The sequence below is a fragment of the Bos mutus genome, chromosome 4, assembly GCF_027580195.1.
Source record: "Bos mutus isolate GX-2022 chromosome 4, NWIPB_WYAK_1.1, whole genome shotgun sequence".
NCBI lineage: Eukaryota > Metazoa > Chordata > Mammalia > Artiodactyla > Bovidae > Bos > Bos mutus.
In genome coordinates this window covers 55,709,008-55,733,424 of record NC_091620.1, presented here as the reverse complement: position 1 = coordinate 55,733,424, position 24,417 = coordinate 55,709,008, and the positions used below count along the sequence as shown (strand labels likewise).

Sequence of the window (24,417 nt, the reverse complement as noted above, 5' to 3'; positions counted from 1 at the left end):
TCCAAAAGAACAACAACAGTCACAACAGGGTGACTGACTAAACCCAGAGGTGCAGCTCTACGTGTGGTCACAGCACAGCGGGAACACCCGTTTTAGAGGAAAGAGTCACTAGTTTTCATGGGTACATTTCTAAAAGAATGCAATGTCCCAGAAATGGCAAAATCATCTCTTTGTAATTAGTACACTCAAGTTGGGTAGAGTAAAGGTTTTTTTTGTTTGTTTGTTTGTTTGAGTATTTTAAGGGCTTCCCAGGTGGCACAGTGGTAAAGAATCTGCCTGCCAATGCAGGAGATGCAAGAGACGCAGGTTCGATCCCCAGGTTGGGAAGATCCTCTGGAGTAGGAAATGGCAACCCACTCCAGTATTCTCACCTGGAAAATTTCATGGACAGAGGAGCCTGGTGGGCTACAGTCCATGGGTCACGAAGAGTCAGACATGACTGAGCACACACACACACACACACACACACACACACACATGTATTTAAAGTAAATTAAACTAATGTGACTACACTTCCAGCAGGAATCAAATTGGTAAGCATTGTGAGGATGGTGATGATCATTACTGTCCTCATTGTGGTAGCAGGATTTTTACTTAAGTATTTATATTTAAATATTGTATTTAAAATGAGGGCTTCCCTCATAGTTCAGTTAGTAAAGAATATGACTGCAATGCAGAAGACCCTGGTTCAGTTCCTGGGTCGGGAAAATCCACTGGAGAAGGAATAGGCTACCCATTCCAGTATTCTGGGGCTTCCCTTGTGGCTCAGTTGGTTAAAAATCCACCTGCAATGCAGGAGAACTGGGTTGGGAAGATCTCCTGGAGAAGGAAAAGGCTACCCACTCCAGTATTCTGGCCTAGAGAATTCCATGGACTATATAGTCCATGGGGTTGCAAAGAGTCAGACACGACTGAGCCACTTTCACTTTCATATTTAATTCACACCTTATTTCACAAAGGATTTGAGGTGGCATACAGTGAAAGTAAAGCTTCAAATAATTTTTTGTTCACTTGCTTGGTCTCCTTATTCTGAAATGCGTGAATAATGTTAAATGTGTCCATGAAAGCATTGTTTCATATTTGATATACACAAGGAAAGATTAAAAAATTATACATCACCATTTGTAAATGTATTCTCCTTGGCTCCTAATCTGATGTATTTCAACTATTTCAATTTTTAAAACAGCAAGCAGGTCATCAGAAAAGCTCTAAGATACATTATATTCAACTCTAGGGATGTCAAATATTCCATTACATAACATCAGTTGCATCTAACTAGTAACAAGGCAGAGTATGCAGCCATTATGAACACAAAACTAATTCTTTCATGTTTATCTTGCTGGCTAAGATCATGGGAATTAGCAAAATATTTACTTTCTGCACTATGTTCCCATAGACAGTTACACTTGTGATGATACTTGAGCAGTCATAAAGGCCGGCTTGATACTGACACCAGACTTCCTCCTTTTGTTTGCCTTTTAAGAAGGGGTCATTAATAATAGTAATGATTAGCCATCACAGTCATCACTCAATCCAGACAGGAGGCACAATGGACCTTACATCAAATCTGACCTGTGACGTAGAAGTCTTCAGGCCTTGTAAGTAAGTCTTGATAAGTCCCTCTGCACAATAGGATTTCCTATTATAAACATCTGTTTTCTCACACGAACCATGTTGAAAATGTTAAAAATAAGTTTCTCTTTCCATATCAGTTTGTACCAGGAATAATCAATCAAAAAGTAAGGCTGAAGGTCCAAATCTCCTTCCTTGACTGATGTAAATTTCCATCTTAACTTTTCCCAGGGGATTTCAAACATCAGTACTAGGGAAGGTAACTATTAAGCCCTAAAGAACACAATAAAGCTTTTCTTTTTCAAATAGTAGATAACATCTACTACAGATATTAAAAGCACTTGGAAAGAAAAGAAAAAGTCAGGAAAGATGCTATGCAACATGCCAATATTTCCTCCACTTTTAGGAGTGTACACAATCAGGTCCCCAAACCAGTGCTCTGTTGCTCTTTTCATTAGAGCTTCTTCTGGAATCAGGTGGAACACAGGAACATTTAGAGTAGAAGTATGAGACAGCCATCTGGAAATGTGCTGCTCCTTGTTTTCCTGCCATCTGCTGGACTTCATCTTACAAAATCTTAGTCATCTAAGCTGTTTACTAGGAAATGAGAAGCAGATTTATACAGAGATTAGGAAGGGCAAAAAGGATTCATCCACATACCAACTCCAAGTGATAGTAACTACCTGTGTGTATATTCAGTTACTCAGTCGTGTCTGACACTTTGCAACCCTTAGGACTGTAGCCTGCCAGGTTCCTCTGTCTATAGGGTTTTTCAGGCAAGAATACTGGAATGAATTGCCGTGTTCTCCTCCACAGGATCTTCCAGACTCAGGGATCGAACCTGTGTCTCCTGCATTACAGGCAGATTTTCTGCTGGCTGCACCATTGGGAAAGATCATTACCTAGAATGCTGTGTTTAAAAAATTCTGAATCCAGGTGTCAACTCAACAGGAAAGAGTTGATGATGATTATAACATCCACCAAGGCCATATGAAGGGGGTGTAGCAGCCCTTGTAGCAGATTCTTGCCTCTTCATTGTGCAAATGCACACATCTCCTCAGATGAGTTTCTTGTTCCTAGGAGAATATCTGGAGAAGGTAATGGCACCCCACTCCAGTACTCTTGGCTGGAAAATCCCATGGGCGGAGGAGCCTATTAGGCTGCAGTCCATGGGGTCGCTAGGAGTTGAACACAACTGAGCAACTTCACTTTCACTTTTCACTTTCATGCACTGGAGAAGGAAATGGCAACCCACTCCAGTGTTCTTGCCTGGAGAATCCCAGGGACGGGGGAGCCTGGTGAGCTGTGGTCTATGGGGTCGCACAGAGTCGGACACGACTGAAGCGCCTTAGCAGCAGCAGGAGAATATCTGGTTATTGTGCATATGATCAGGCTGATCCCATAACACCAGAAATAAGGGCTGCTAATGCAAACACCATGGCATAACTATATGTCAGTGGTCTACCCTGCTTTCACCAATTTTTTAAAATGTGCTGAAGTTCTTAACTCAACCGACCCTTTCTCTCTTAATTTCTCTCTTAATGACTGATAGTGCCAAGCAACAGAAACCTCTGCCATGATGGAGATGGTCTATATCTACACTCTCCAGTGCGATAGCCACTCACCACATGTGGCTATTGAGCAACTGAAATACAGCTAGTGTGACCGAGAAACTGAAGTTTTAATTTTATTTCATTATAATTTACTTAAGTTTCAACTTATTTTTTTTTATTTTTTTTATTTTTTAACTTTACCATATTGTATTGGTTTTGCCATATATCACCATGAATCTGCCAAAGGTATACACGTGTTCCCCATCCTGAACCCTCCTCCCTCCTCCCTCCCCGTACAATCCCTCTGGGTTGTCCCAGTGCACCAGTCCCAAGCATCCAGTATCGTGCATTGAACCTGGACTGGTGACTCATTTCATATATGATACTATACATGTTTCAATGCCATTCTCCCAAATCATCCCATCCTCTCCCTCTCCCACAGAGTCCAAAAGACTGTTCTATACATCAGTGTCTCTTTTGCTGTCTCGTATACAGGGTTATTGTCACCATCTTTCTAAATTCCATATATATGCGTTAGTATACTGTATTGGTGTTTGTCCTTCTGGCTTACTTCACTCTGTATAATAGGCTCCAGTTTCATCCACCTCATTAGGACTGATTCAAATGTATTCTTTTTAATGGCTGAGTAATACTCCATTGTATATATGTACCACAGCTTTCTTATCCATTCGTCTGCTGATGGACATCTAGGTTGCTTCCATGTCCTGGCTACTATAAACAGTGCTGTGATGAACATTGGGGTACACATGTCTCTTTCAATTCTGGTTTCCTCAGTGTGTATGCCCAGCAGTGGGATTGCTGGGTTATATGGCAGTTCTATTTCCAGTTTTTTAAGGAATCTCCACACTGTTCTCCATAGTGGCTATACTAGTTTGCATTCCCACCAACAGTGTAAGAGGTTTCTCTTTTCTTCACACCCTCTCTAGCATTTATTGCTTGTAGACTTTTGGATTGCAGCCATTCTGACTGGTGTGAAATGGTACCTCATAGTGGTTTGACTTGTATTTCTCTGATAATGAGTGATGTTGAGTATCTTTTCATGTGTTTGTTAGCCATCTGTATGTCTTCTTTGGAGAAATGTCTATTTAGTTCTTTGGCCCGTTTTTTGATTGGGTCATTTATTTTTCTGGAATTGAGCTGCAGGAGTTGCTTGTATATTTTTGAGATTAGTTGTTTGTCAGTTGCTTCATTTGCTATTATTTTCTCCCATTCTGAAGGCTGTCTTTTCACCTTGCTTATAGTTTCCTTTGTTGTGCAGAAGCTTTTAATTAGGTCCCATTTGTTTATTTTTGCTTTTATTTCCAATATTCTGGGAGGTGGGTCATAAAGGATCCTGCTGTGATGTATGTCCGAGAGTGTTTTGCCTATGTTCTCCCCTAGGAGTTTTATAGTTTCTGGTCTTACGTTTAGATCTTTAATCCATTTTGAGTTTATTTTTGTGTATGGTGTTAGAAAGTGTTCTAGTTTCATTCTTTTACAAGTGGTTGGCCAGTTTTCCCAGCACCACTTGTTAAAGAGATTGTCTTTAATCCATTGTATATTCTTGCCTCCTTTGTCAAAGATAAGGTGTCCAAAGATAAGGCGTGGATTTATCTCTGGGCTTTCTATTTTGTTCCATTGATCAATATTTCTGTCTTTGTGCCAGTACCATACTGTCTTGATGACTGTAGCTTTGTAGTAGAGCTTGAAGTCAGGCAGGTTGATTCCTCCAGTTCCATTCTTCTTTCTCAAGATTGCTTTGGCTATTCAAGGTTTTTTGTATTTCCATACAAATTGTGAAATTATTTGTTCTAGCTCTGTGAAGAATACCGTTGGTAGCTTGATAGGGATTGCATTGAATCTATAAATTGCTTTGGGTAGTATACTCATTTTCACTATATTGATTCTTCCAACCCATGAACATGGTATATTTCTCCATCTATTAGTGTCCTCTTTGATTTCTTTCCCCAGTGTTTTATAGTTTTCTATATATAGGTCTTTAGTTTCTTTAGGTAGATATATTCCTAAGTATTTTATTCTTTTCATTGCAATGGTGAATGGAATTGTTTCCTTAATTTCTCTATTTTCTCATTATTAGTGTATAGGAATGCAAAGGATTTCTGTGTGTTGATTTAATATCCTGCAACTTTTCTGTATTCATTGATTAGTTCTAGCAATTTTCTGGTGGAGTCTTTAGGGTTTTCTATGTAGAGGATCATGTCATCTGCAAACAGTAAGAGTTTTACTTCTTCTTTTCCAATTTGGATTCCTTTTATTTCTTTTTCTGCTCTGATTGCTGTGGCCAAAACTTCCAAAACTATGTTGAATAGTAATGGTGAAAGTGGGCACCCTTGTCTTGTTCCTGACTTTAGGGGAAATTAAATTTCAATTTAAATAGCTACATATGATAGGTGGCTATCATGTTAGATAGCTGATGGCTGCACAGGGCTAGGATATGCTTCCTTGTAATGCTGAAGTAAATCCACAAAGGATGGGTACTAAGTCTATTTGGTTTCTTGAGGCAAGCTCCGGCCTAGGACAGCACCTGAAACACAGCAGGTCTCAGTAACTATTCATTGAATGAATAAATGGATAATAAGTGGACTGGATATAAGATTGGTTTAATCCTGAGGTATGTGCAGTTTTTCAGCTTTTGGCTTTTAAGCAGCATCATGGGAGGGAAATGTGTATTATATCACAATTAAACACTCTCTTAGACTCAAAGCAATAACACATTGACCTAAATAGAGATTGTATTTTCCATAGAGTTTCAAGTAGATAGAGGGTCAGTAGAGGATTTAAATTTAATTTGAGAATTCAAATATTCTGAAATATCTTCAGAAAAGTAAGAAAATAAATCATGTTAGAATTTCCCTAATAGGTACTCTGATAGAACATTATTTTAGGCAAAACTTCTCCACCATCACAGGACGGCAGAAGGGATAATACCATGTTATCCAATTCACAGATGGAACTGAGTTTAAGAGCTCTTTTTGGAGATACCAAATAGAACACTTACTGTTTTGGTTTGTTTTTTTTTTAAGAGGGAGTATCCCTACAAAAACACATTTGGCATATATAACTTTCAGCACCTTAAAAAATCATGTATAATAGTCTGCAACACCAGCATTTATTTGCCCCCCCAAAAGTATTGAGAAGTGGAAAAAATGGAAAGGTATTAAAAAAGAGACAGATCAGAGAAAACAAAGATTAATTCTTTTCCAAAAGGGATGGCATTTTTTAATACTGATAATATAGTGCAAAGAACATTATTTTTCATTAGAAGGAATGATTCTAAATATTTTTGCTTTGTGAATCTGAGACTATTAAGATGAAAATATTCCAGAGTTGACTATGGAATATAGCCTGCCTTGTGACACATGCCATCTAAATGACAATACAACAAACCAATATGCAGTGCTATCTGAACTGTAAATAAAACATCTTCTGAGCACTTTCTCCTACCTGTCACATACTGTGGGGACATCTGACCTTGAACTGAGAGGCTCTTCTGAAAATGCTGCCCACATGTCTAAAGTTCTCCCCCTCATACATGTACCCTGCCCTCTAAACCTCAACCAAACCGTCTAAATTGCATTCAGATTTTTGTGGTATCATAATAACTTCAATATGGGATATATTTTCAACATTCTGGTCAGAGACTCCTTTCTTCCCCACCTCACCCTCCTTCCAAGTTATTTCAGGTTTGCATATTTCATTTTCACATCTCAGCGGGATACCCATCACATAACATTTATTTGTGAGGTCTAAAGGCATAACATGGGGGATTGTGAACTAGCATGTCAAAACCACATACGGCATGCGTACATCTTAAAGAATGAAAAAGGATTCCTTTTTTTCTCATGATATGTAAGCTGTCTCAACAGTATAAGTCCAAAGTGAATACCACAACCTAATTAAAGATGAAGAACATAACAAGCAGTACTAAAGTGTCTTTTTTCATTTATTCTTCTCCAAGTTATGTTTTTATCAAATGTCTTGTCTCATTAATGACTTCAACAGACATAACAAGTATACACACCTAATCTCACCAAATTCAGAAGAAAGTTGAAGTAATGTTTTGGGAGGTATGACAGTAGAAAATAAGAGACAGGGTAGAAAGTGGCTTTGAGAAGTCCATTCACCTGCCTATGAGCATACTTACATACTCCAAATAAATGCTGTGTTTTAAAATCTCTAGAGTCAGAAATACTACAGTCTCTCTCAAGACTCAAGTCCTACATTTGAGAATGTTTATTTCTCAGGAATTCTTCCTGGCCTAAGAGCCAGCTTCAGGAACATGCAAGCTGTATAATTGCATAGGGCCTCACATTCAGTTTAATGTTTTGTTGCCACCATCTTGAAATTCTTAATAGTTTTATCTTTGAATTTGTGTTTTGTAAGTGAAGTCTGATGCGACAATGAAGTGCGTGTGAGAAGGGAGGATGTGTGTAATATGCATGCCTCCTTCCTCCTTTGCTCACTTCACATGCAGCCCTGTAGCTCAAAATCCCCATGGCCCCAGCATGAGTGGGAGTTCACGGAGACTCAAGCTAAGCAGGAGGAAGGCCTGTTCCATCTAGGCTGATTAAATGAAGGAACTGACGGCCCTGAGAGGCTTTTCATTTGAACCAGAACTTGCATGGAATGAAAAAAGAGGCAATAGATGCAAAGAAACAGGAAGGACTAAGGAAACCCACTAGACTCCTGTTACTTCCCTATATTATTGAATCACTTACACTGAAACTGATAACACAGAAGGAAAGGGCAGTAGAGTGACAAAGAGCTCCTTTTCCTTCAGTCCTGCCTTATTCAACAGGAAGCTGAAGGTAGGGAACCTTGGAAGATGTGCATAGGTTAAGAAGGGAAATAAAGAAGCTTAAGTTTTGTGCAGTGATTCTGTGGTTCTATAAAAGTGAAATACACATGCATGCAAAAGCCACAAAATACAAATTGTATAATTATGGTGATTCTTTAAATTTTTCTTTGTTTAGGACAACGTAAGTAATTAACAAGCAAAAAATACCATGAGGAGAGAGAGAATACAGAAACTAAAAAAAAAAAAAACCATGTTTTTAGTACCCGTTTAAACAGCACTTTAGCTTTTTCCCCTACTTTCTTGAACAATGGATCTGCATTTTCATTTTACACTTAGCCCTGTACATTATGCAGCTGGCCCTGCCCTGCTTCAGATTCAATCTACTGCATCTGTTCTGCCAAGTCACTCTTGTTAGTTCCACCCTCATCTCCATTCATTCACCTAACAAATATCGACTGCACTATGGTCCAGCATTGTGCCAGGCACTAAGAACAGAAAAAATAAGTAAGATAAAATTCCTTCCCTCAAGTGTAGTTGAGGAGACAAATTACCATGAACGGGTAGTAATATCTACCTTGCCTGGCTTTAGTGAGGACTATAAATAATATACTTAAAGTAGACAAACCACTTCCAATGATAATGAGCACTCTATCCAACTATCTCATTTAATTCTTATCACAACTTACTGGGTCAGGTAACATAGCTGTTTCCATCTTAAAGCTATAGAAGCAGAGATTTAGATCAGTTAAGAAACTTGACCAGAAGGACTGTGCTGTTAAGTGGTAGAACCAGGATCTGAAGTCACTCAAGTCTTTTTGACGACTATATCTGAGTTTGTAAGTGATAGTGAGGGCTTTTCTGGTGGCTAAGTGGTAAAGAATCCACCTGCCAATGTAGGATATACAGATTTAATCCCTGGTCCAAGAAGATCCCATATGCCGAGGAACAACTAAGCCTGTACGCTCCAACTACTGAGCCTGTGTTCTAGGAACCACAACATGAGCCCACACTGTGCAACTACTGATTCCTATAGGCTGTAGAGCCTGTGCTTCGCAACAAGAGAAGCCACCACAATGAGAAGCCTGCACGCTGCAACCAGAGAGTAGCCCCTGCTCCCCACAACTGGAGAAAGGGCCATGCAGCAACAGAGACCAGCACAGCCAAAAATTAATAAATAAATATTTTTAAAGTGATAGCTATTATTTTATTAATATAATGCTAACCATTCTATTTTTAACTTTCTATTATTACAGTGTCTATTTCTAGCTCCTCAAAGGCGTATATTAGATGTAATTTTATCAACCTAAAAAAATGAGAATGCTAATTTTTTTCTAATTTATTTTTACTACTTTGTTTAGAATATAAAATGTAACTTGATTTTTTTTTTTCACGCTGACAATCCTTTGACCCAACTGGAGAAAATCAGACTCAACTGACAAAGCTTGAGATTTTCAAAATCATGTTCATGACTTTGCTACAATACAGTACATAAGTTAAAAACATGTCTTTGGAAGCACAGAGACTTCGATACAAACTCTACTATCCTCTAGCATCAGAAAGCCTAAATTTTCTAAAAATTTAGAAAGCCTAAATTTTCCTGTATGTAAAAGGGCAATGAAAACAATACCTTAACTATATTGTAGGTCCATGTTTAAGATTAAATGAGATAATCCTTGTAAAATACTTAAAAGAAAATGTGGGAGCAAAATTTTAGTGTTAGTACTATTATCTTTAGTACCATGTTTTCACATGAGTTTAAAAATGGATATGAAATGACTTTTTTCTTGAAATGGTTTCCTCCATTTCAAAATACAAAAAAATAAGTTCATGGGTCTCTAATTTCCAAGAAGTATGTTATTTCATTGTAAATAAAAGCATGAAATAATGGCATCTGGCGGTCATGTACCTCAGTGGTTCAAGGCAACTAAGATATTCTATTTATATTATCCTTCACCAAAAACTCCAAATACATATACCAATTTTTCCCCTTTTTGTTTTAAACTGCCTATTCACAGGCTCAAGAATAAGAGAATTTATAAATTACATATAAAGAACTAGGTATTTAAGAAGAGAACTTTATAAATGTAACAAAGTATCCCTGTCATTCAGCAAGGCTATCTCAGTTCTCTCTAACCCTTAAAGTGACACTCACATTTAAGAACATTGAGCAAATTAAAATGGCTGAGCTGTTTTCTCTGGCGGAAAAGGAAAGGATTAGCTAATCTGAAGGTTTACTGCCATCACTCTGGCGGTCAAATGACTATTTCCCTGGCTCCTAAGTGACTGAAGAACATTTAAAAAAAAAAAAAAAAATAGACTGGATACCACATAAAAATGGACCATATACCTATTTTTTAAACAGCTCTAGGGAAAAAAAAGGCCTTTATTTGACATTTTTATTATGGTTTGAGGAAAAGGAAAACAGGATTTGGATAAAAAGAAAACAAAACAAAACCAAGCTTTCCTTTGATACCTTAAAAAACACGATAGGCATGTGATCTCCTTCTAAAAACCACAATCTTTCCAATAGTGCTGGCTGTTACCACTGCAGGCCTGTGGGTCCTTACCAGTTCCTGAGTGTCCTGCTGCAGTGGCAGAAATGCCGCTTCCAGAATAGCAATCTGGTCTGCGCTGAGCTTCTGCCACAGCCCGATCAGCAGAATCACCAAATGGGTGGCACTTTTCAGCCTGGTGAATGACTGGAACAGATTGTCTTGGTTTTCCTCTACTGCATCTGCTAGAGCGATTACCTGCAGAAATTACAAACTTCAGTTAGGGATAATTTCACAATTCTTGAGCCCTCAACAAATTACCTTTGGCACACTCTTATTTTTCTTTAAAACAACTTGATGAACTTTGTCTTCCACAAACACAAGGTATGTTGAGTAATAAAAGTTATCATTCATCTTTCGCTTCCTTCTTTAAAAAAAGTACCCAAAGTAATTCCAAATCCATATGGCCGAGAGATGAAAATATCCATGAAATCATCTTAATGGGGACATTGTTCAGTGTCTACCTCAACATCAATTCACTTTCTACAGTGTATGATAATAGTACATGATAATATAAGAAGCCTCTAATACAGTTATTATTGTGTTTATTACTAGTGACTGAGACTGATCAATTTAAAAAATTCTTATCAGAGTAGCTGCATTTACCTTGGGATTTAAAATAATAACTTCATTTTACCCTTTTCAGAAAGTAACTGTCTTCCTCTATTACTTTTTATATGTTACATGGTGTTAGAATAGCCAATATTTCTTGATTATATTTAAAAAGTAGACAATTTTCAAACATTTGACCAGTCAAGCAATGTCATTTTTAACACAAATGTCAGGTACCAGCCCACAGGGACCTGAAAGAAAAAAAAAAAGTGTTCGGGGTGTGTTAGCTTTACAATGCCAAATCTACTTAGGATAAAATTGGCAGGAGTGGATAGAATTGGCTTTTTTTTCTTCTTCATCCTCTTGAATAATCCTGTGGAAAAAAGAACTAAAGTAACAATTGGATAGAACACTGAAGACTGCCCATTGGTGTTTTATTTTATTTTAATGTCTTGGTGAATTTTGTGCTCATTAAAAGAAATGAACTGACTGGCCCAGAGGCTCAAGTTGTCTGACAGCCCCCATAACAGGAATAGCAAAAGCCAAGGTAATTGTAAGCTCCTTTCTACAAGTCCCCATCAGCTCAAGGGACTAGAGCTCAGATGAGTTTCAGAAGTCTAATGTAGATGACCCATTTGGTGATATTTCATGGCTTACTGACACTGGCCCAAAGGGCCTATTTAAAAAAAAAAAAAAATCATCATTCAGACAAACACAGTCTGCAGCTGTGTGGTCTCCCAAATTCCATGTAGGAGAAAGGCTAGAGGGGGACAGTCCTTAGAGCATCTGTGAGGTACTGGAAAAGAGATGTAGGTTAGAGAAAGACAAAGCACCCCGAAGGCCCTTGCTTGACAAAGCCAGACAAACCAGGATTCTTTGCTACTTGGTTGAGGGCTTGCAGGAGTTAGGAAAGGCAGTCACACATCACATTCAGCTCTCTAGAGAGCCCTGGGAGTTTGGACCAAGGTCAGCACTAACAATAAAGCACACTGCTTACTGGGTGCCTACTACTGTGCTACTTTTCATTGCCTTTTGAAAGTACATGATATTCTATAACCCATAAGGATCTTATAATTTGTTGGACAGAAAACATACATACACAACCAATTAGTGGAAAGCATTCCAGCAATAACGTCCTAATTGTGCAGAACAGAAAGTAAGTGCGAAAAAAGCTAGCTAAGGGACAGATTACTGTGGGCTAGAGTTAATATCCCTGGGGCCTCTTTAATTCAAACGAGGCTTGGAACTCATCCCTTCCCCATTACTTCAAGAAGTCCCTGCAAAGAGATGCAGAGGCCACTTTCCTTAAACCAAAACACCTGGAGTCATCTGCTTCCCCCACCTTCACCAGGATTACAATGAACTGCTGTCAGAGTCTAATTTCTTTTTCTTCTTGTGAATGGCACTAATGAAGCTTCATTGTGGGCACCATCATATCAATATTAGGATACAGATGCTTTCTGTCAATAAGTCCAAATCACACAAAGATCAAGGTGATAAACACCTCCTGAGTGCCAGGCATATGCAAGAATCTGCAGGAAGTGCTGCAGGGAATTCAATGGCAACATATAGAACTCCATCTTCAAAGAGTTTATAATGGAGAAAGGAAATTAAAACAGGTGAAGGAGGCAAACACTGACAACATAGGGAAGGCCCAGTAGACTATTAAGGAGGAGAATGCCACTAATGTTATGATTATTACATTAAAAACAATCCCTCCAATTAATTTAACATGAGCTGTATGCCAAGCAACCTGCTCTGTGCCACACAGGTATCAGTGCCTTCAATCCTCACGTCTCCACTGAGACTTAGTTGGCAAGATCTCCATTTTATGGATGAGGCCCCTGAAGCTCGGCAGATGTAAGGAATGTGCCCAATACTGTACAAAGGATGTGCCTACTGCGCCTGTGCTTAGAAGGGCTCCATGCTTGGTTTAAGTCCCTGCTGTCTCTGTCTTAAAATTCTTAAACATTTTATTTTTGAATTTGTGCTTTGTAAGTGAAGTCCATAGGATAATGGAGCATGCACATGATCAGAGGAGATATGCTCATTGACTCAGAGAGTTAAATGCTGTTATATTTGCATTTTAAACTGCCATCGCACAATATAATGATTCCTCGTAAAATTCATGCTAACAATTTAAAATTTTAATTTTTTCTTACTTGGAATGACATTAAATAGAAACTCAAAACACCACCAGAAGGTGTGAGAAACCACTGAAGAAAGGAAAGATCTTTATATCTTAGTAGCTATTTTAACAGCACTTTCTTCTGCCATTTAACAAGGGCCCTGCATTTTCATTTTGCACTGAGAAGTGCAATTTAAGTAGTCAGTTTGACCATCATGTAGTAAATGAGAGACTTGCATTCAAAGTTGGAGACTCTCAAGTCTGCATGAGATCTGAAGCACCTTATAGGTTCAGAGAAGTGCCTAACTACCAGCGAATGTGGAGGGCCTTGGGAAGCAAAAGACAGGAGAAGAATCAGGCACCAACTGGACTGGGCTCAGCCAGCCCTATAGGTTCGGGAGAAAGGACTGATTATTCAATTTTCAGGAATTTTGTGAGCCAGGTGTTAAACATGGCCATTACTAAAAATTAAATTATAGAAACTTTAGTAAGTTACAGGAAAACAAAAGTAATAGTCAAAATGCATTACTTTCTAATTATTTTACTATTTATTATCTAGGCCCTTGAGATTATTTATGTCGATTGCATTTGTATGTTGGATACACTCAGCAATGGCAGGGGGTGGGGATTAATGCCCATTTCTTTCCCACTCCATATTCAGTGACCTCACTCTAGAAGCTTGAAATCAGCCTTGGTGGAAGTATTTACAACATGCAAATCAACAAATGTTATAAAGTTAGGCTTCCCACCCACCCTGCTCCTCGCAGACAGCCAGTTGTTAAATAGTTACTGGCATACCACTGAGAAGACGTGCCTGAAATTTGTCCTCAAGAACAGATATTGGATAAAAGTAAAGGAAACAACCTGAGCAAATGCATTAAAACACAAATGTAGAGGCTGCTTGTTTAGCAAGGAACAAATATTTCAGTTTGGGAAGAGCATTTGATGAGATAAAAAAGATCATCTGGGCAACTGTCGCAGAGGAAGCAAAATATCAAGGAGAAGAGTGTGCAGGTACTGGGAAGCCACACAGTATTCTGAGTGTGGGCATTATCTCATGAGACAGTGCACCAAGTAGCCACTGGATCGCAGCAAACATTTAGGGCATTTGCTGGGACTTAAGTGAGGCTTTTATGCACGTTCCTTACTATCAAGGGAAATTCTTACTAAGTGTAACAGCATGTCAGTTCGTGGACCCACCCAACTTGCTAAACACAGCTGTGGTGGAAGAATGACTTCTCAGTGAGACAGCAGCCCAAGCCACAGGATCTTTCCTGAGCAAGACCCAAAATACATCAATCCCAGAGAAGCATCGTTTCTCTACATTTCAGTCTCACTGGATATATTTCTGTGCCATTGTGGAAAGAGTCTGCTATCCCCAAATGGTCACAGAAATTGGAAAGAGATGGGATAAACAATTCCTTATGTAAATTACCCCCAAGGAAAATCTTCCTGACCTGCTGGCCAGCATGAAATACTAAACAGATCTCCATGTTCTCAATTTAGTCTTACACGTAACAGCCAAGTTTACTTTGTGCTCCACAAGAGCCAAATGAATTTAGCAGAATTAACGTAGTAAAAGGGGATGGAAAAACTAGACCCACCAAGATTTAGATCTGTCTGACCAGGGCCTAGAGGATCTTGCAGCTCACCTGGAACTGAGAAATGAGGCCAACCAGCTGCTGGGGCTTACATTTGAGGGAGAGTGATTTTTCAGGACCCATCACTGGCTGTACAAGATGTGTGCTCCCTGGTGTTCAACAGAACTACAGAAAGGAAGGGGTTTAGGAAACAATGAACACTAATGATTTCAAGCACAATGTGTTGATGGCCTTTGTTTTGCTTTTTCAAATTGACGGATTCCAAATAAAATGGAGACCCCAAAGGACATCTCTGTCCAACTGCCATATCAGTTGATGCCAAAGTAATGAGGCAGAGGTCCAGGGAGCTGCTTGCAGGAAAACGCTCAACTCATAAAGTGAGTGTGAAATTAATCCCAAATACTTTTAGCTGCCAAGATAGGCTCTAAAATTGGTTACAGGAAAGCAGCAGCAGCAACAGCAGAGTAGACATGAATCATACTATGTGAACACAGACTTGTCCAATTTCTTCACCTAAACTTACCATCAAATCTGCCTCCAAATCTCATGTGTGGCATATAGAACCCCGTTACACTGCTATTTAGCTGTCATTTACTGAACCTCAACTGTGGGTCAGGCACCAGGCTAGTGCTGTTATACTCAGGTTATCATTTGGTCCTCATAACTACCCTCTGAGATCAAAATCACTGATCCCATCCCAGATGAGGAAACAGAAGCTTAGAGCTCTGATGAACTTAATATTGAGAGGAGCACACTGCCTGTGGTCATGAACCAGGGCAGGAAAGGCAGGGATATTAATCCTATCTTTGGATTCCCCATTGGATGACCTTTTTTTCTGCACTGGTATGCAAATGTATACAGTTGGTTCCACAAAATAATCCAGTGGGTTCTTATTCCGATAATCAAATAAAGACATGAGGAAACACACTACTAATCCATCGCAGCAGTAACAGTATATGTGGGATTCCCAGGTAGCACTAGTGGTAAAGAATTCACTTGCCAATGCAGGAGACACAGGTTCAATCCCTGGGTCAGGAAGATGCCCTGGAGAAGGGCATGGCAATGCACTCCAGTATTCTTGCCTGGAGAATCCCATGGACAGAGGAGCCTGGCAGGCTATAGTTCATAGGGTTGCAAAGAATCAGACACAACTGAAGTGATTTAGCATACACACATGTACTTTAGTTAGGATTTCCCATTATTGGGGCTTTTAACATAGGTTGAAATTTCCAGGTTGCCTTCTGCCCAAAGTTATAGTATAAAGGAAATCAGTTCACACAGTGTAAAGGATGGGAAGTTAACACGGTACGTTTTTTTCTCTTAACAAAGGGAATTTAATCATATTCCATATAACTCAAAAATTATGAAGACTTTAGAAAACAGCTATTTTCTAGGCCTGTTCCTTTAGGGAAGTTATTTTTAAAAAGGAATGATGGATTGATTTTCTATAAATCATATAGTACAATGTTTTCAGTAGTCTGAGCAAGTCGATGGTATGTAATAATAATTGTCAACATTGAGTGAGGGTCTTCAGGAGCCAGGCACTGTGCTAAATCTCTTTACAGGGATTCTCTCATTTCACTCTCAGAACAATTCTGTAAGGTAGATACTAGTACTGCATGTGTGTGTGCTAAGTTTCTGCAGTCATGTCTGACTCTGTGTGACCCTATGGACTTGTAGCATGCCAGTCTCCTCTGTCCATGGGATTCTCCAGTCAAGAATACTGGAATGGGTTGCCATGCCCTCCTTCAGGGAATCTTCCTGACTCAGGGATCGAACTTGTCCCTCTTAAGTCTGCTGGATTGGCAGGCAGGTGGTTTTTTTTTTTTTTTTTTTTTTTACCACTAGCACTACCTATCCTCATTTAAAAAACTAAGGAGACAGAATTACAAAAAAGGTCAAGCAGTTATTAAGTGAGGGAGCCAGAATTCACACCCAAGCAATCTGACCCAACAAACGTCACCAAGTAACACTGCCTACGTTCACTTTCTGCCTGCACATCAGTTGCATCATAGGCAATATGTGGAAGAAATTCTATCAGAAGTTTCCCAATGGGAGGTTTCAGCTTCGCTGGCCCTTCAATAACCTCTACGAATTAAGATAGGCTTATTTTAATAAGAGGTCGGCATGGATGAACGAGTTAGGAAAATGGAGTTCCTATGATATGGATGAGTTTATACATCCCCCAGGGCAGAATGCAATAGGTTGTGCTGGAATAGGCAATGGCCTGGGAGCCAAGAAGACAGAGCTTCTAGTCCTGGCTTCCCTACTAAACAGCTTAGGTCAGTGTTCAACGTACTTCCCTTTCTGGGGCTCTAGTTTCATCACTTTTAAAACGGAGGGGTGGGAAATATGATCTCTCACACCCATCATAGCTGTGTAAGATGCAAAAACTTTTAAATTACTTTTGGATAATTTATTTTGAACTATCCATGCTTCTGCCCCATTTATCGATTCACTTCTTCCCCTCTATTTGTACACATTCTGAGCTTCTCATTGAATAGTTATTGATTTGCAGCTTTTATCTATAAAATTGAGTAGGAAATGGCAACCCACTCCAGGATTCTTGACTGGAAAACTATATGGACAGAGGAGCCTGGCCATGGGATTGCAAAAGTTGGACATGACTGAGCAAAGTACACACACATCTATAAAATATCAGCAAGAATATTTTTCTTCGACTAATTCATAGGATTATGAGAATTAAATGAGAGAAGTAAAAAGATGAGCAATACTGAGCATTGGCAAGGATGTGGAGAAACAGGAACCCTCATATCTTACTAGTGGCAATATGATACAGTCACCCTGGAAAGCAATTGGCAGTTCCTCAAAAATTAAACACTGAGTTACTCTATGACCTAGCAATGCCACTTTTAGGTTTATGCCCAAGAGAGCTGAAAATATATGTCCACTAAAAAAACTTGTTCACAAATATTTGTAGAAGCATTATTTATAAGAGCCCAAAGAAAGAAGCAAACCAAATGTCCATCAACTGATAAGTAAATAAATTAAATGTGGCATATCAGTATAATGGACTATTATTCAGGCATAAAAAGAAAAGGAGTATTTACACATGCTACTATATGGATAGGAAATGGCAACCCACTCCAGTACTCTTGCCTGGAAAATCCCATGGACAGAGGAGCGTGGTAGGCTACAGTCCATGGGGTCGCAAAAAGTTGGACAGGACTGAGTGACTTCACTTCACTTCACTATATGGATAAATCTTAAAAATATTATGCTGAGTTTAAAAAGCCAGTCTTTTTTGTGTGTGACGATCTTACACTATTTATGTTGTATTATTCCACTTATATGAAATGTCCAGAATGAGCAAATCTATAAACATAGTCAGCAGGTTGGTCATTGCTTAGGGCTGGAGGGTGGGAGGTGGACAGGAGGAAATGGCAAGTAACTGCTAATTGGTGAGGAGTTTCTTTTAGGGAGGATGAAAATGTTCTAAATAGACTGTGGTGACAGCTGTATAATCCCTTGAATATGCTAAAAATCATTAAGTTACTCACTTTAACTGGGAAAAGTGTATATATGTAAACTATATCTCAATAAACCTATTAAAAATTATGAGTTAAAAGTACTGTAAAGGCATAATTCATAAAAGGTATAAATTAACAAAAATAAAGGCATTTATTTAAGAAACAATTTTAATACATTAATGGATACAGTTTAATATATAAAGGATATATATTAATATATTTGATATATTAATGTTATATTAACATAACAATTTTGATGTATTAATGCAACTAGGGCTTAACAATATTCTAGATGACAGATGATCATATGAATTTGGAGTCTATTAGAATTAAGCCTGAATGCTGGTAATGCTTCAGTCAGTTCAGTTCAGTCGCTCAGTCGTGTCCAACTCTTTGCGACCCCATGAATCACAGCACGCCAGGCCTCCCTGTCCATCATCAACTCCCAGAGTTCACTCAGACTCACGTCCATCGAGTCAGTGATGCCATCCAGCCATCTCATCCTCTGTCGTCCCCTTCTCCTCCTGCCCTAATCGTCCCAGCATCAGAGTCTTTTCCAATGAGTCAATTCTTCGCATGAGCTGGCGAAAGTACTGGAGTTTCAGCTTTAGCATCATTCCTTCCAAAGAAATCCCAGGGCTGTTCTCCTTCAGAATGGACTGGTTGGATCTCCTTGCAGTCCAAGGGATTCTCAAAAGTCTTCTCCAACACCACAGTTCAAAAGCATCAATTCTTCAGTGCTCAGCTTTCTTCACAGTCCAACTTTCACATCCATACATGACCACTGGAAAAACCATAGCCTTGACTAGACGGACCTTTGTTGGCAAAGTAATGTCTCTGCTTTTCAATATGCTGTCTAGCTTGGTCATAACTTTTCTTCCAAGGAGTAAGTGTCTTTTAATTTCATGCCTGCAGTCACCACCTGCAGTGATTTTGGAGCCCCCAAAAAACTAAAGTCTGACACTGTTTCCACTGTTTCCCCATCTATTTCCCATGAAGTGATGGGACCAGATGCCATGATCTTCGTTCTCTGAAAGTTGAGTTTTAAGCCAACTTTTTCACTCTCCACTTTCACTTTCATCAAGAGGCTTTTTAGTTCCCCTTCCCTTTCTGCCATAAGGGCGGTGTCATCTACATATCTGAGATTACTGATATTTCTCCCAGCAATCTTGATTCTAGCTTGTGCTTCTTCCAGCCCAGCATTTCTCATGATGCATATAAGTTAAATAAGTAGGGTGACAATATACAGCCTTGACATACTCCTTTTCCTATTTGGAACCAGTCTGTTGTTCCATGTCCAGTTCTAACTGTTGCTTCCTGACCTGCATACAGATTTCTCAAGAGCCAGGTCAGGTGGTCTGGTATTCCCATCTCTTTCAGAATTTTCCGCAGTTTATTGTGATCCATACAGTCAAAGGCTTTGGCATAGTCAATAAAGCAGAAATAGATGTTTTTCTGGAACTCTCTTGCTTTTTCCATGATCCAGCGGATGTTGGCAATTTGATCTCTGGTTCCTCTGCCTTTTCTAAAACCAGCTTGAACAACTGGAAGCTCACGGTTCACATATTGCTGAAGCCTGGCTTGGAGAATTTTGAGAATTACTTTACTAGCGTGTGAGATGAGAGCAATTGTGTGGTAGTTTGAGCATTCTTTGACATTGCCTTTCTTTGGGATTGGAATGAAAACTGACTTTTTCCAGTCCTGTGGCCACTGCTGAGTTTTCCAAATTGGCTGGCATATTGAGTGCAGCACTTTCACAGCATCATCTTTTAGGATTTGAAATATCTCAACTGGAATTCCATCACCTCCACTAGCTTTGTTTGTAGTGATGCTTTCTAAGACCCACTTGACTTCACATTCCAGGATGTCCGGCTCTAGGTGAGTAATCACACCATCGTGATTATCTGGGTCGTGAAGATCTTTTTTGTATAGTTTTTCTGTGTATTCTTGCCACCTCTTCTTAATATCTTCTGCTTCTGTTAGGTCCATACCATTTCTGTCCTTTATCGAGCCCATCTTTGTATGAAATGTTCCTTTGGTATCTCTGATTTTCTTGAAAAGATCTCTAGTCTTTCCCATTCTGTTGTTTTCCTCTATTTCTTTGCATTGATCGCTGAGGAAGGCTTTCTTATCTCTTCTTGCTATTTTTGGAACTCTGCATTCAGATGCTTATATCTTTCCTTTTCTCCTTTGCTTTTCACTTCTCTTCTTTTCACAGCTATTTGTAAGGTCTCCCCAGACAGCCATTTTGCTTTTTTGCATTTCTTTTCCATGGGGATGGTCTTGATCCCTGTCTCCTGTACAATGTCACGAATCTCAGTCCATAGTTCATCAGGCACTCTATCTATCAGATCTAGGCCCTTAAATCTATTTCTCACTTCCACTGTATAATCATAAGGGATTTGATTTAGGTCATACCTAAATGGTCTAGTGGTTTTCCCTACTTTCTTCAATTTCAGTCTGAATTTGGCAATAAGGAGTTCATGATCTGAGCCACAGTCAGCTCCTGGCCTTGTTTTTGTTGACTGCATAGAGCTTCTCCATCTTTGGCTGCAAAGAATATAATCAATCTGATTTTGTGTTGACCATCTGGTGATGTCCATTTGGTAATGCTTAATGGTAAGCATTTGGTAATGCTTACTTACTAGTTATACAACCTCAGGCTAGTTACTGTAACTCTCTCAGACTTAGTTTGCTCACCTATAAAATAACACTCCTGGTTACTATTTCTTAACATTTCATACCGTTAAGGGCTTCTCTTAGTTTAATAACACCTGGTAAATTCTACTTTTACTGTTAGATTAACAATGACATTGAGAAAGGAAGAACTTTCTCCTGGTACTTGAGGCCCACTCCCAATTACCGCCACCTAAAGTGATGGGGGACAGTTGGTCACTCTGCAGTGTTCCCTTGGCCCGCTCTGTGTGGTCACTCAACGGGACAGTGCTCATTCTGTGGCCAAGTTTAATCAAGTTTCAAAATAAAACGTCATAAGACCCTGTTTCAATACATTACTACTAGCTATGTAAGTTACATGTATTAGATTCCCTTTTTGATTTCCAGAGCAATTCTATTAAAATACACACACACAGACACTCAACTTTGCCTGATATGACTTGTTCTCTAGAAATCCTCTGAGGCTTGTTAATCAGAGAGCTAAACATTGCTTGATTTTCCTTTGTATCTTACTGAAAATGCTAGAAATTGGTGATTTGAATAAAATGTTTATTTAGTTACACTATGAGAAGGCAAAGAGAAAACAAAACTTAGCTTTGGCCCAGAAAATTCCAGTATAAAAAAGAGCAAATGATAAATCTCCAACTTGCCTTCAATTTTCCAATACTCAGTACACAGTGGGTGTCCCGTAAATGCTGGTTGAACTTATGAACCTCAAAATCAGTCCACCTAAAAATCCAGCACAACTAGGAGCCATACTAAACTACCTCTTAAATCCTAGACACACTCAATCAGGCACTGTCAGGCTCCCAATGTGAACAGAACTCAAGTGACATCACATGGAAACAACAGACCTACCTAAATATATCTGTCATCTACTTAAAAAAAAAATCTCTCCAGTTCACCTTAGCCACAGCTGCCTAACACCAAGCTACAGACAGCTCTAATGACTGGTGAAATGAATTTATTCCTCACATGGCTGCCCTTTGGTTAGAAACACATTCTAAATCTAGGAGAGACTTGGAAGCAGGCAAGAAATAGGGCATGCTTCCTACTCAACTGTTACTCATGGTGGCATTTGCTGTGGACTCCAACATGGCAGAGGCAATAAGGAAGAAGAAAAAGTTTACCAGGTCTAAACTTATACTTTGGCTGAAAAGATCCAATTTCTATCCAAAAAGAATTATCCTTCTACCAAAAACAATGAAATAAGGTTCAAACTGAAGAGACGATCTAAACGCACTACAGTAGTGTATGTGCTAAACCTTGAACTAGATAAAAGAGAACTCTGGGTTTTTACTTTAGAGGCATAGCAAGAATCTAATGCTTAGCTACTTTTGCTACTATGTTATTTTGTATAAATAGGATGGGGGACTGGATTACATTCTATTGTACCTCACATGAAATAAAAACCTAAGTTTTCCCTATAACATGCATTTAGCTGAAACTTCTAAACCACGTCCAGGATTAGAATACATTTATAACCATGCTACCATTTTGGATAGCTATTAAAACAACGGAGAAAGTGTATCCATTCAGTACGAAAACTTCAGTTGCACAAGTTATTTATCTTAATAAAAAGAGGCCTATTAATTGCCTACATCACCTATGCTTTGGAACAGCAAGCTATGATCTTTGTGACTCTTTGAAGCCATGATGGTTTTTCTGGTTTAGGATTATAATGTTCCTTGACACCAATCTACACTTGCAAATGCCTTGAGAATTCATATAAAACTGGTTTTAGAAAAGCAAATTATTCCTGAGAAATTTCTTTATACTACGTACTGTAGAACCACTCCTCCCCCACCCCTCTTTTTTTCTTTTTTAATGATCTGCCCAGAAGAATATAAAAGGTAGACCGTGCTAGAATATAGACTTTGGCTGGGACTTTTAAAATACATACCATTGATACATAAAAATGTTAAATAAAAGAGACAATAAATCATTTATAAGTGACATAGAGACAAATTTTGCTATTTCTGCAAAGTTTTTTTAGCGAATAGACATGTAACTTAATCAGCTGAAGGGAAACTAATTCTAATGCTTGGCTAATATAATGCTAAAACTAGAACTGATCTCAAACTTGATTACCATTTGTACCACCCCCCTCCACACCAGCTGACCAAATTTTTACCCCTTTCCATAAAATTATCTACTTATAGCCAAGTGAAACCTCAATTTGAAAAATAATAATTAATGAACTCAAGTTGTAAAAAGAATGAATGCTCTCCAGACCACTCATTGAACAGATCCCTGTTAAAGCTGGAATCTATGGCTGGCAATGTCAGAGCTCATTTTAGAAACTCTGAAGAATGCCACAGCTATCACTGTCCAAAAACAACATCCATGAGGTCTGATCTGAATAGTTCCTAAGTTTAGCATGTTTCAGGCCACATTCTTACATGCGGACATGTCAGTAATTATGTAGCCACCCACACAGCCTTGAGTACTATCTCCCATGAGGGGAAATGATGGATAGATGAACAGTTGGCAGGTGTTGTAAGAGCATTCCTTAGGAAATGCTAGGACACATTAGTAAGTGTGATCGATTAAGACATGCTGATGATCCACCCAAAGGCAAAAAGAAAGACTGGAGACCCCAACAGTGCCAATGATGCTATTGATCATTTCCTTGGTTCCAGAATTTGAGAAGTGAACACAACATGTTCACAATACAGTGAAACTATTGAGTTTTTTCTATGAATCTTCTTTTAAAACATCTGCTTTTTCAAAGAGTCTATTTCTTTGGAATACTTGTGTATTTAAATTATTTTTGCTTTTTTTGAGATAAAATACACAGTTTTACCACTACTATCTGGTAGTACTTTAACAAGACTCACAGATGTCTAGATGGCTCAAACAACATGGAAATAAGACCAAAGGCAATGAAAGGAGCTGCCTGGTTTCATACGAAGTGAAACGAAGGTAAACTGCGGGCATGACTACAATCATAGGCTATGGGGACATTAGAATTGCAAGTGGCCTTGCTGAAGATAACGTTGTCCCTGACATCTACTTTTCTGTAAACTCCTTCAGATCAGAGACTAATTTATGGTTTGCTGTACCCTTCCCAAAAGTGTGTCTCTGGTTCACAGCAGGCACTCAATGCACGTTGGTTGTACTGGAGTCAATTAAATGCCCAATATCTCAGTCACACAAGAGTGTCCATTAAGATGGCAATCTACAGGAATACTACCTTGGCAATGAAAGTCCATCCCTATGTAGGTGAAAAAAAAAACAAAACTTACCATTTAAAAAAAGTTTTTATAGGCTTTGTTATTTACTGGGTCTGTCACAGGTAATAAATAACTAGGCTCTGACTTCATACCTTCTACACATTAGTATTAATGTTATATTACAATAAATTACTAAATTTGTTCAAGTCTTTACTGCTCAATTTATGTGGTAAGTGTTATAAAGTCTGTAATTTAACTTTAAAATACAGCATCATAGACAAGGTCATGGGATGAGAG

General features: G+C 38.8%; 1 protein-coding gene across 2 annotated transcripts in view; it reads right to left on the bottom strand.

Moving 5' to 3' along the window:
• The window catches only part of BBS9 (Bardet-Biedl syndrome 9), a 480,327-nt gene that overhangs the window by 91,037 nt on the left and 364,873 nt on the right, over positions 1-24,417 (bottom strand). For both annotated transcript variants that reach the window (XM_070369516.1, XM_005889113.2), the window contains one exon: positions 10,512-10,694. In XM_070369516.1, the coding sequence (XP_070225617.1) occupies positions 10,512-10,694 (183 nt within the window). The remainder of the gene's footprint in view (positions 1-10,511; positions 10,695-24,417) is intronic.